This window comes from Pinus tabuliformis, chromosome 5_1 (assembly GCF_031772625.1).
Source record: "Pinus tabuliformis cultivar Carrire ecotype Pingquan chromosome 5_1, CPIR1, whole genome shotgun sequence".
Taxonomy (NCBI): domain Eukaryota; kingdom Viridiplantae; phylum Streptophyta; class Pinopsida; order Pinales; family Pinaceae; genus Pinus; species Pinus tabuliformis.
In genome coordinates, this window is record NC_142305.1 from 804,744,428 (window position 1) to 804,758,151 (window position 13,724).

Sequence of the window (13,724 nt, forward strand, 5' to 3'; positions counted from 1 at the left end):
AATCCCATCCCTCATAAACCTCTCCTAGGATGGGTTTGGTTGTATCTGCAACTCGAAGCAAAGAAATGATAGGGTCCATGATCTGACTAATTAGATCTACCCTCTCCCACCAAGCATCATCTAGTACCGTGTCCTTCACTCTTTTAGAGGCTGCCTGATCTGTCTTTCTCCAAAAAGACCAAAACTCAGAAATAACCATGGACCCAAGAGCGGCTTTGACCTCCCTCAACCTCTTCAACATCATGAATGAAGATGCAAACCGTGTATCAGCAATCTTCAACAATGATAGATTGTTGTACTCCTTGTAGATAGTGAGGACATTTGTATGATTTTGCACAAAGTTACGGATATGTCTTGCATCCTCAATAATGCTTCCAATCCAAAGCACATCAAGCACATCAGAAGAAATGGATTTCAGTGCTAAGTTCAATGAATGGACAATGCAAGGTGTCCAAAACACTTGTGGATATTTAGCTTCCACAATCATGCCAGCAGCCTTGCAAACAGGTGCATTATCTGTAATGATTTGCACACAAGATTCAACACCTACATCTTCAACAACTTTAATAAATAACTCACCCATAAATTGTGCATCCTTGTATTCGCCAAGTGTATCCACTGCTTTCATGAAAACTGGACCATTCAAGGAAGACACCATGAAGTTGATGATTGGGTGTCGTGTTGGATCTGTCCATCCATCAGAAATAATGCTAACCCCAGATGTTGGCCATGATGCCATAATAGGCTCAAGCATTTTTTGCACCTCTTTTTTTGCCTTCGTCAACAATGTGGTTCTCAGCTTCTCTGACCCAGGAGGCACATACCCTGCTGGAGCCCCTTGAGTTAGAGCTCGGCACATCTCAACAAATAAAGGTGAACGTGCAACATTAAATGATATGAAGTTTTGATAGAAGAAGAAGGCAATGGTGAGATCAAGCTCTTCCCGTCTCTCTTTTTGGAAAATCTTGTCCATTGGACCAAGCGATCTTCTTTTTGATGCTTGTCCCCCAGTAGAAGTAGAACTCTCAAATGGAAATTTGGTGGTGGCTTTCCTCAAAAATGGAAGGGGGTCTTCATTCTTGGGTTTTTTTGATTTTGAAGCCAGTGCCACATGTTCCATACCAACATTGGCCTCCTTTTCCAATTCTTTTCTCTTTTGTGAAGTAATAGCTCTACAAGATCCAATCCCACAACCAGGTAAAGCCAACAAATGTGATTTCACACGGTAATATGTGCTTTTGAAAGAAATGTTACAAAAGTTGCATTTCCATTGCACATTGCCTCCTCCCTTTCCCTTGTTGTTTGGCCCATCCTCTCTCGTGACATATTCCCACAATGGATATTTATCATTGTCTTTAAGTCCTCTTCCCTCAACATTACCTGCAGCAAACTCTGATGATATTGGGGGAGGAAGGGCATCTCTACCCATGACATTCTTGCCCTTCCTTTGCCCCCTAACTGCTGCCTTTGATTGAGCCATGAACAATGTTACCTCAACCTAAAAAAAAATGAACAAACTGCTGTAAAAATTTTAAAAATGCAAAAAAATGAACAAACTGCTGAAACAGTGAAATGCCAGTCTTAGAACAAAGCAGTGTTTTACAACTCGGACTCGGATTCGGACTCGGCCGAGGATCGACTCGGACTCGGACTCGGACTCGGTAATGACTCGGCCGGCTCGATTTCAATGACTCGGTCGTTGTAAAAAATACATTAAATATTTATTTTTTTTACAAAAAAACATAATTTTAAATATTTTAAACATAATTTTAAAGATTTTCATTCAAGTTTCCAAACACACAACATTATAATATACATGGAAGACAACATATGATCAAAGTAGGCTCATGAACCAATCCATTATATCAAAATGGTACGGTGTACCCAATGGCAATAGTAAATACATAGTCAACTGTAGTCTGCAATAGTAAATACATAGTCAACTGTAGTCTGTCATAGTTATTTTTACATTGCCCATGTCATCTTTAATACAAAGAACAGGTAACTTCTAAGCATATTTGCTACCATCCTACCTCAATCATCAAATACACTTTGATCTTAATTTTGCTGGAAGACGTAACAGCGACTAAATGAGGAGACTTAATGTGCATCCAATAATTTTTTAGGGTAGAAATTATGCTTGCACGATTAGAAATGCCAATTTGACATTGACGGAGTTTAATTTCTCCAATTCCTTAAGATTCTACAATAGAAACCAAGAAGTCACGTCCTTTCTTGCATATCACTAATCCATGATTAACAAGTGGTTGTATAAATTCAAACACAAGCACTAGTTCAACCTCAAAGCTGAAGTTTCCCATCTCAATAATCCTCTTTTCTTGAGGTCTACCATTCTCTAGCCCATGTGTCAAGGCAGCTTGATGCTTACTGCATAGTTAGTCATGAGTCATGACTGGTATAATGGAATCCTAAGAAGATGTTGCTTTCATCATTGAGATTAAAGTCATGTTTAGCATAAGCATAAATCTCTCTAAACTGCCAAATGTTAAGTGACCATTCTCTGCCTTGATTGTGTAGTGTGTGGATGTTATCTGATCAAGTTTGTAAAATACCTGACGGTTGTTGCAGATCTTTCTTGGCCGTCAACTAATTTATGTCCTCCAACTGAAAAACATGTGCCCTGAAAGGGTTGAGATATAATAACATGTTTGTGTCTATCCACTACAAGATTTCCAAATCCCAATATCTCTGGAGAGCCTTTTTGCACTACTGTTAATGCTGGATGGGAATCAACCTATAAACGTATAACTGCTTCCCCATGACATAAAACTTAGGCCACTGTTGGTGCAAATAAGTTCAGCTTTCATGTTGGTAACCTATTCATTTATATTTAACCAACTTTCTGGTCCAATGGCTCTTATCAGACCTAGACATAGTGGACCCAGCGAAGTGAAAATTGATTTTTTTTTGGTAATACGCTGCCCCAGCCGGTTATGAGTGAAACGGCCGAGTCATGACGGGACCCGGCCGGGTTGACCGGGTCAGCTATGACTCGGCCGAGTCATTGGCTGACTCGGCCGAGTCATAGCTGACCCGGTCAACCGAGCCGGGTCATGGGCCGGGTCAAGCTGGGGGCTATTGAAACGGAACGAAACGGCCGTTTCCGTTTCGGTTCGGCCGTTTCGTAAAACAGTGGAACAGAGACAATACACATAAATTCAAGGTTACAATACACATAATTTCATAAATTATAATTAAATTATTAAATAGATTCCACTGTTCACCTAACAGAGGGTTGGCCTCACACATCTCATTGCTACGTTTCCATTAAAATTTAAAAATAATCTGAAGAGTGAAGACTGAAGGGTTAATAAATCCTCTATGTTGCATTTAAAGTTTCAACTTTCAAGCCAACTTTCAACATGACCTTGATAGAAGAGATATCCATGGTCATTGGTGGGTATCCTTGTAAGTTGTAATATGAATACATCACTGCCAACTGGAGGGTTGGATTTCAGATTTATCATTTAAGTCATCCTCTAGTGAACTGTGAAACTGAAATAGCTTCCAGTTCCACGGTTTCTCCAACCTTCAACAGTGAACAGTGAACACTAATTTGAAAGTCTAGTACCAATAAACATAAATTTATGCTTTAAAAATTAAATCAAACAGCCAAGCAAGCTCCATCTCCTAAGAGTCCAACTAATGAAGTTCAACCAACTCCATGTAATCTTGTCAATGGAAGGATGGACATTGGATAGACATCTGTCATCTATGAAACTCTGAATAAACTACGTTCTTCCTTGAGATGAAATTCCAAAGATGAAGTTCAATGAAGGACCAAGGTAGAAGAATAATAAGTTGAGAAAAGCAAGGCCACATAAAGAGGTTTATCAGTTTATGTAAATATTCAAAAGAAGAGGGGGTATATTTTCAAGATAGAGATGAATGTAACTGCAAAACATTATTATTCAGGACCCCTCGTATTACTACGCACGTCAATAATCATTTCATCAAACAGTGGCACATTTCATCAAACAGTTTATAAACACACTGCTGTAGGTGCTCTTCTTGTATTTATTTCAATGTATTACACACAGTACCACAAGAATGAAGCGTGTTTGTCACTGACTCACTCCGTTTTATGAGTTACCTGTCAGTCCGTTTTATGACACTGTTCTGCTACATATACAATATTCACATGCTATTGCTAACTTAGGGTGAGAATATATGAGAAACGGATATATTATTAAGTTATTAACACATAAAATAGGCACAGCCGCACACATTATGAACTCCCAACATGTATAATACTGATACATAAGTTACGGCGTCCGTTTCAGATGTAATAGAAAGGGACATCCTTGCTGTAGCAGTGTAGCGTAATAGGTAGGTTACGTAGGTAAACAGTGAACAATACCAACTTACCTGGTGGACTGTGGACAATGCAACGGTGGTCTGAGAGTCTGCTCCTTGCTGCTACAGCACAATCGCTTGCCAATCACTTGCAAAATGAAACTATCAAGCAGCAAACACGCCCTTTTAACCCGCGCTGGGCGCTTAGCGAGTCCTGGAAACAGGACTCGTTTTTCAAAATCGTGACACGCTCAGCCAAATTGTGACACGTGCCAGGACACGACGTGTCATAAAGGGACACGACGTGTCATAAAAATTGGACACGAATCTGTACCGAATCGTGTCGGATTCGTTGGATTCGTGATTCGAGGGGCCTTTAGGGCGAATCCGGTGATCTAGCTTCTCAGTAACTGAGTTGCAGTGCAGCAGTAGGCAGCACGATGCAGCATGATGAGAGGAGGTGCAGTGCGGATGCAGTGCTGGGAGAAAGGACCAACAACAGCACGAATGCAAAGGGAGCTATCGTCTAGATGCAGCAGTGGCAGTGGCAGAACCATGGGCAGCAGTACAGGAGGCAGTAGTGCAGAGGATGTTGCGCAAGAAGGCCTAGCATCAGCATAGGTACCGATGCCGGATGATCAGAGTAATACTCAGTGAGGAGTATTGCTAGAGCACAATCCTCGCTAAGAGGGAGTGTTAATTTGGGGTAGCATCAGATGTGCTCTAGCCATGAAATTTGGTGGAGAGGTTGGGGCACATGAAATTTCCAATACTTAGAAAGGATTTGGGCAGATTCTAAACAGATCAGGAGATATTAAAATAATTAATATTTTTAATGGAGTCCCTAAGTCTAAACTTAGGGAAAATAAAATATTAATGTGTATTAATATGAATCTGTGTTAGAGTGGTCCAAAAGACATGGATCAAGCCAGATCTAGTCTTAGCCATTGATTAGGGACTTAATCTCGGCCGTTGAGATGTCAACAGGGAAAGTATAAGAGGAGGCTTGAGGGTCACTTAGAGAAGACACCAGAGTGATCAGTCATTCTATTCTCTAGAGCGGGGTTGGGCAAGAGGGATAGAATCAGTGATCGGGAGAGCAGCTGAAGGGCATTGAGTACAGAGAGACAGAGAGGCAGAGATAGTGTCGGGATAGCAGCAGAGCATCCAGAGAGACGTAGGAGCAGCCAGTGCTCACGCAGGACCACGCAGAGGCAGCTAAGTGTTGCGCAAAGCACCAGAGGGGCCAGCGTAGCTGACGTAGAGGCTCAGAGAGCAAACGCAAGGCCTCCTGGGGCTGATGCAGGCCAAGATAGGCTGACGCAGGGCTAGCGATGGGCTAGGAGAGGTTGAAGCAGTCCAGATTGGGTAGACGCTGGGGTTTCTGGGGCAGATTGGTGCTGAGTAGCTGCTGAAAGGATTATCTGTGGTTTCAGCCAGTAGATTTGTCAGAAACGGAGAGGTATTACTGCTAAGGAAATTCTCTGTTGGGTAGGCCAATTTCAGCACCCAGATTGTACTCTGATATTGCTTAATAAGAAAACCCTCAGATAGTTGCAATAGTTTTCCCACATTGGGTTTTTCTGGGGACATTAGTCCAAAAATAATGGTGTCATATGGTGTGTTTGTTCTTGTTTCTCTTAGTTGATGATCTGTAATATGTTGAGCATGCACTAGTGTTTATTTTCAGTATTTACATTGTAAATAACTTGTTAAGGAAAAATAACGAGTAGGTAGGAATAAATTAGATAAAGTGCATGGAGGGTTTCTAACTAAGTTAACTTAGAAACTTCAACAGCAAAGATCGAATGCAGACTCAATATCTGGCATCAAAAATACCTCTCAAGGGCTAGTCACCTTGTACTCATCAAATCTATTCTGAAAGCTACTCCTGTCTATTGGATGTCCAAGGCATGGATCCCAAGGGGCATCCTTATGAGAATACAAAAACTATGTTGCAGATTTCTATGGAAGGGAAGATAGGAAGGACGATTATATCCCTGGGTTCGTTGGGAACTGATTGCCCTCGCTAAGAAATGGGGAGGGTGGGGTTTAAAAAGCTTGACTCATTTCTCCTCTACTCTTGCAGCAAAATTGGGGTGGCAAATTCTCACAACTCGTAGTCTATGGACTGAGGTTGTTCTCCAAAAATACATTTATCCCCCTCGTATTCTGGATTGGATTAGATTACCCTCTTGGAGCAAGATTGCCATCTCGATTATCTAGAAAGCAGTTCTTAATTCTATATCATATCTCCGTGATGGGCTAACCTGGCGAATTAGGTCAGGTTCCTCTATCAGATTTGGTCTGGACTCCTGGACAGGAAGTGGCAATGCATACAGTCTACCACAGGAATTGATTACATACCTATCCAATACGGGTATCACACATCTTGATCAGATTGCAAATCCTGAGAACTCCAATCTCTTCTCTCAAGCTTAGAAAACAGCTATCCAACTGGACATTCCAGATATATGGCATCAAGATTGGTTTAACTACATTAACACTCTCACTGAAACACATGTCAGGATTATCGAAGGGGACAACGAATTGATTTGGGCAAAGGCTAACCACGACAATTATACCCCTAAGGATGGATACCATGTCATATTTTATGCTTATCGACCACCAATTCCCCTGTCATATTTTATGCTTATCGACCACCAGTTCTTGAGAGGAGGTGGAGCATACTGTGGAAGATGAAAGCACCCCCCCGCTCACGACTATTCATGTGGACTGTTCGCCAGAACAAAGCCCCCACTGGAGATAACCTTATGAAACGCTCCTTTAATGGACCTTCATGGTGTTGTTTATGTTGTCAAAAATCTGAAACCATTGATCATCTTTTTTTACATTGTCTTGTCACAATGGATCTCTAGGGACTGATCCTCTCGTCTCTTCCACTACCCACCCGATGGCAAGGCAATTCTATTCAGGAGTCCTAGAATACTTGGTGGTCAATAGTCAGGCCACTTAAGGCTCGGAATATTCCAATCCTTGTCTGTTGGGCCATTTGGCTTGCTAGGAACAAGCTTATATTCAGTAACATAACACCTCTCTGGAATCATATCTCTACTCGGGTTCTGTCCATCTATTCCCTTATTCCTGATGATGATCCTCCTACCTCCCAACATACTGTTATCCCTAAAATTATTAATAAAAACATTCCCTGGGTATACTTTGATGTCTCTGCACAAGAGGAGGGATGTGAGGGGGGGGAGCCATACTATATCTATCTGACACTCATTTTTTCAAAATCCGAATGGCGTTGGGTAATGGGACAAATAATTTTGCTGAACTAATCACCCTCAGACACCTTCTATAATTTGCACTAGAAAAACAGTGTAGACATCTGCAAATATTTGGGGACTCCAAGATCATTATTAATTGGTTCAACAATATATCTATCTGTCATGCATTTTCTCTGAGGCATATATTGGATGATGCACTTTGTTTAAGGGCTCAATTTGACACCATTGTTTGCCATCATATCTACAAGGAACGTAATCAAGTTTCCGACCAGCTTTCCAAGGAGGCTACAGTCAGGCCTAGGGGTTCATGGCTGATCCTGGAGCAGGTGGACGGGGACCATTATCAGTACTACCATAGGCCATATATTGACATCAGAGTATAGGGGCATGAAGGGCCTGTTATTTTGTATATATTTGATCTCCATCCCGTATATATTCAGACTGAACACTATGTTGTGTGTATATATATATATATATATATATATATATATTGACATGTCAATATGCTATCACTATCAACACTCCCAATGGGGGTTTTTTGTACTCGGTATTTTTGAAGGGCGATTCGCCCCAACTTACAACATATGCTTCTATAAGCATCTACAACATGTAATTTTCTTATCTTAATGAAAATTATGATTTCTCCTTAGGGAAAAGAAAGGAAAATACTAGCACACATATAACTATAGTCACTGTTATTTTCGGACAATTGTCCCCGGAAAAGCCCAATGTGAGAAAATCGATGCAGCAGATGAGGGTTTCTTTTATTAATCTTCAGCAATAATTTTTGTACAAGACACGAATAGACAAAATAGAGGAAGAATCACTGAGACAAATTTACTAGTGAATATCTCACACTCCATAGCATTTTTGGACCACGAAGAGGAGCTCGTGCCCTTTCATTAGCCTTTCTACGCAGTGACTGCGTAGGCCCTGTCAACCCTCTGCGCTGATGATCTGCGTCCCTCCTCTGTGTTGCCCCCTCCAGATTTGTCCTACACTCTCAGACTACACTGATGCCCTCTCTCTCCCACTTGCAACTCACTCTCTGACTCAATTTTCTCTTGCTGAACTTCAGCCACTGAGAAAATCGATCTACTTGAGCAACTCAGTATCTACCCTGGTGTATTCCCCATCTACCCATCGACTTCTTCTTATAATCTTCTATTGGAGCACCAACAGCCAAGATTAAAACATAATCGATGCTAAGATTGACTAGAAATCAATCCATGTCTTCTTCTAGAATATTCTCACCATGACTTAATTAATACCCTTTAATTAACCATATTTCCTATGTTTAGACTTAGGAACCATTAAAAAAAGTTAATTATTTTAATTAAGTCGTCTCTAGGTGGAATTTCCATAAACGATTTCTGGGGTTTGGAGAATACATATATTCTAGCCTCTCCACAAAATTTTGTGGCTAGAACACATCTGATGCTACAAAAATCAACAAAATCACCAATTAGGAATACTTCTCCCTTAGTGCTAAAGTTTGAAATATCTTTTTTTAATGCTGCATACGAGTCTTCGCTATCTAGGTTCCTTTTTTTTGTAGAATTTTGAGCTTTTTGGAGCAAAATAACAAGACAGCCATATTGTTGCATCCATATCTGTTATTTTCAGCCATATAAATTGTTTATTTGGGTCTTCTTTCTCCAATTTTATAATCCTAATCCATATTTCTTTTATTAGGACTGTTATTCCTCCATGTCCTTTACCTGATTTAGTTTCTTCGTTCCAAACAAAGATTTTAGTGTATCCTTCGAAGTCTGGAATTCTACATCCATTGTGTTCATGTGTTTCCATAAGGCAAATAATGTCTTTACCCTCAGCTATGGGCCCCAACCTCGGTCCCCTTCTCCATGGATAACCTCTGCAATTCCAACTTACCATGTTTAGGTACTCCCATGGGGCCCCAAATCCCTATTTCTTGTGCGTTAATCTATCAGTGACTTGGGCTTTCCTATTTTTCAACCATGCCCACTTTCCTGCCTCTCTTGCTGACTTTACTTTCTCCCATTCTTTCCTCCTTTCTTCTTGTTGGGCGAGTGTTAAGTCTTCATCTAAGTAGATACGAGTGCCTTTAAGCAACCCTCTATTCTTTAAGATCCTAGCCTTGTCCTCCATGCTTCTTAAAGTAACTCTCACATGTCTATCCCTTCCTACTCCCATAATCTTTCCTATCCTGTTTGCCTGTTGAATCCCGCCTGTCCAATGCAGCTCATCCTTGAGAAAATTCCTTGCTAGAATATTTGTTCTCTCTTTTTCCCCAAAGTCTTTCAAACCTTTGATGATGATATTTGTCACTTTTTCTTCTTTGTCCCTTTCCTCTCTCATTTGTCTCTTGATTTGTTTTTCTATAATTTCCTTTTGTTCACTTGTCGGTTCTTTTACCACCTGAGCCCAAGATTTAGCCTCTTTTATTTGCTCCATTAGCTTGTTTTCTCTTATTTCCATGTCTACCATTACTGACTGGAACTTTTCCATCTGAATTGTGTTAGCCGCTCCCGTTGGCTCTAAACGATTTTTTTCTATTGCTTTTGTTTGTTCCATTTCTTGCTTTAAGTTGATTAGCTCTTGCTGCCCTTTCTCCATTTTGTTTTGTAGGCTTCTTACCTGTTCTTTTAACAACTTGTTCTCTCTTTCAATCCTCCCTCTAGCTTCTGTGATTTCCTTTATCTGGTTGTCTTCTTGTTGTACCTTTGCCTCTAAAATTTCAATCTTATTTTTCACAGTCATGAGCTCATTTACATATAGTTCTCGAGACCATACTAAAGGTGAGGTTGTGGGACTGTATAAATCTTTGTTTCTTTGATGTCCTTCCTTACTCTTCCCTTTGTTTAATGTAGAGGTTTCAATTCTGATATGTTTGTCTTGTATGTTTTCTACGAAGAAAGTGCCTCTTTCTTTTTTCCTTTGTTACATCCCTGGTCAATCTGTTTCACTATTGAATGGCCCCTTGTAGCTGCTGCCACATAGTTGTTTTTTGTTACTTTTGGTAAGATCGTGATGAGCCTTTTTCCTGCAACTGTTTCCTTTTCCTAGCTTGCCTGTATTTTAATATCCCCAAATATTACTTCTCATTTACAAATATCCACTTATCAGTTGAGTTGTTTGTGTTAACCTACTGAAACTCTGGTAAAAGGGGTTTCCATTCCAAGTCATGATATGTCTCTATAGGCATTTTCACTATCTCACAACAGTTTGGAGCCCATTTTACTAATCCAAGATTGTGAGGGCATATGTTTTCCACTGAAATTTGGTTTTTACTAGCAGCAGAACTAGAATCTCTTGTTTTAATACTGTCTTGACCCACTTCAGGCATGGACATGGATTTAAATGGAATTTTGATGTTGTCTAATCCCTCTATTTGCAGCTCAAAATTATTTCTTCAACCCCAGCATGCAGTAAAAGTTAAAACTCCTATTTCAAAAAAAGACAGAGGAAAATGGGGCAGACTTGTTCTCGCAGTTTTGTGCTGTGGTCCCACAAAAACACTCTCGATTGAAGAAAGCATAAACCCTTACTTGTGGCTGTAGATCCCTGTCCCCTTAGAAAACCGGGCCAAATTTACTTTGTAGCTCGCGTTGTCTCTATTTTCCCGTTCGCTGTCTGCTGTCCCTGCTCGCTGTATCGCTGCACACTGCTCGGTTTTGCTGCTGAGAAAAGCACAAAACCAAAACACACGCAAAGCAGAGTTCAGACAACACTCGGTTGTCCATATGACCTAACATAATTTCATGTAAAGTAATTAGAAGTAAAAAAATGAGTGAGTAAGATGTTTAAACCTTCTACTTTTCAAAAATATTTTAACACGTGATTTAAATAAACTATTTGAAAATCTATGTTAACTAATTTATGTCCATATCAACTTCATGTATATAGATATATAGAAAAAAGTGTTAAAAGAAATTATTTGAATGTTGTATATAACAAAATATCCAATGTGGTTTACGAATAAAACATTTTAATATGAATTAAAAATATATTAATAACCAAAAAAACCATTTTAATGTGCCCTAATAAAATCACTCAATTCACATTGTTATGTTTAAAATATTTTATATATTTTTTTAAAAGATGATGTATGTATCATATAAAGCTATTGAAAAAAAATCGTTTGTATGGTTAAAACGCTTGAAGTGGTCTCAGTATTTTACAGTTTAATCTCTATAGCATTCAAAAATAAAATTTAAACAATGAAAAATTACACATTATTTTTTGCACTCTAAACTAAGTTTGCACCTGAAAAAATTTGATCGCTCTCGGCTCATGTTAGATCTGTGCTTAAAATGGATCTACGTTGGTAGTATTTTTGTCAACATTGTGGCTTTGTCCACTTTTATATCTTTTTTATTATTATTGCTAGGTAGAAAAAGATTGTCATTTAGAAGCATTTAGATGTGACTAAGGGGTCAGTTTCCATAATAATAATATTTGATTGTAATTGAAGTCCCTTACCCTCTCTATATAAAGGAAAGGTTTCTTCATTTGTAATCATGGTTGGATCGTGAAAGTATTGTTCTCTTTGAAGATTAATAAAAACATCTTTTGAATATATTTTGTTAAGGGATTTTCCTAGTGTGGCTTAAATGTTTTCTCTTTCTTGATATATGTCTCATTGCAATATTTTCTAATTATTCTTGGTAATCAGTAATATTATACTAAGGCTAACTGGTTTTGCCATTAAAGAGCTAAAATGCTACGTGGAAGGAGCCAACTAGGGGAGTACCCCACTTGAGTTTCTTTGGTTGTAGGAGGGATGATCCAAGGTCTCAAACCATTCTAGGAGAAAGCTTTGTTGCTACAGGATTTTGTATTTCAGCGGACATAGAGACTAAAGGCTGGAGACGTCACTCAGAAGAAAGGTCGCTCCTAAGCAAATCTGAATGTTACTAGGAAGGTTAAGAAACAATGGGTGGTGATTTCTGTCCCAAACCAAACCCACTCCCTTGAATTAAGCCAGCTATATCGACCTAAGAGGACATCATTTTGCTACTTGGTTCACCTTGACCCCATCACCCTTGAAGGATATTGGCACTAGTCTTCAAGTCCCTCCATTGCCTTTTTTCTTTCCTATATAAAAAGCCAAACATTGTTTCACTGGGGCTTATTTTGACATCACCTTGCACTCTCTTGTCCAAGCCCTAGTGATCCTGATAGGGGAACCCCCCTCGGAGTTGGAGGAGAGACAACCAAAAGAGTGGCAAAGTAAGTTGATGAGATGACAGTGGATGACTTACTAAGGTTCCACTCGGATTGTGCGGTGTGGTTTGGAGCTTTTATCATTTGAACGCACAATTTGAGCGGTAACAAAAAAGATTTATATCAATGACAAGGAAACATGTTTATTTAATTTTGTTTCTTATAAAGTATTATGACATGGCTTTTGTTGGACACCTTTCAAGTGTCACAGCCTGAAACGATTAATGTCAAATCATGTAGTTTGAAAGGTACATAGGAGAGATGTATAGCATTTCATAAGATCATATATAAAAGGCGAAAATGATATACTCCTGCATCCAAGAAGATAAAGCATGAGATCAATTGTCTAGAAACAATCCCTATAATTAAGTATCTGATTGATTAAAAGCTTTACCTTTAATATTGTAAAGAGATCGACCAGTCAACTCCGAGGAACGCACATCTAAAAGCATTAATCGTTTCAAAGCTACATCAAAAGAATAGAGAAATGTAGATCATTAAATTACTCAAAGAGAGGCATGCATATGTATAAGAACCTTCTCACAAGTCAATGTTTTATAGTTGAATGAGTAACATGCATACCATAATTTAAATTCATCATAATATGAAGGAAATTACCACAATTATGGCTACCGCCAAAATATAATGAAAGACAACCTTACACGTAACTTACAATATTCTCCCTATGGTTCTCAAGGTATAAAATTTAGGTCACTAACCTTCATTTCAAGTTAGAAAGACAAGGTTGAAAATAGGTGTTTCAATGAGAAACTAACAAATATACATGATCTATTTAAACTAGGATTGATGTTGCAATTATCTATGACATATCATCGACATCACAATATATCGTGGTTCTCTTAATTAATGTGGCAATATTATGACTGTTATTGCAGTTTTTGGAAAGTATCATGCTATATTGAGAAAAAAATGGGAGTTGAAGGAAAA

The 13,724-nt window shown here is 39.1% G+C and overlaps 1 protein-coding gene across 5 annotated transcripts in view; it reads right to left on the reverse strand.

The window, feature by feature from the left end:
• The window catches only part of LOC149167379 (uncharacterized), a 332,408-nt gene that overhangs the window by 57,185 nt on the left and 261,499 nt on the right, over window positions 1-13,724 (reverse strand). For 4 of the 5 annotated variants that reach the window (XM_089432961.1, XM_089432962.1, XM_089432960.1 and 1 more), the window contains one exon: window positions 13,171-13,242. In XM_089432961.1, coding sequence (XP_089289087.1) covers window positions 13,171-13,242 — 72 coding nt within the window. Of the gene's footprint in view, window positions 1-11,098; window positions 11,231-13,170; window positions 13,243-13,724 lie in introns of all 5 variants that reach the window. The other variant, XM_089432963.1, reaches the window with a different exon arrangement.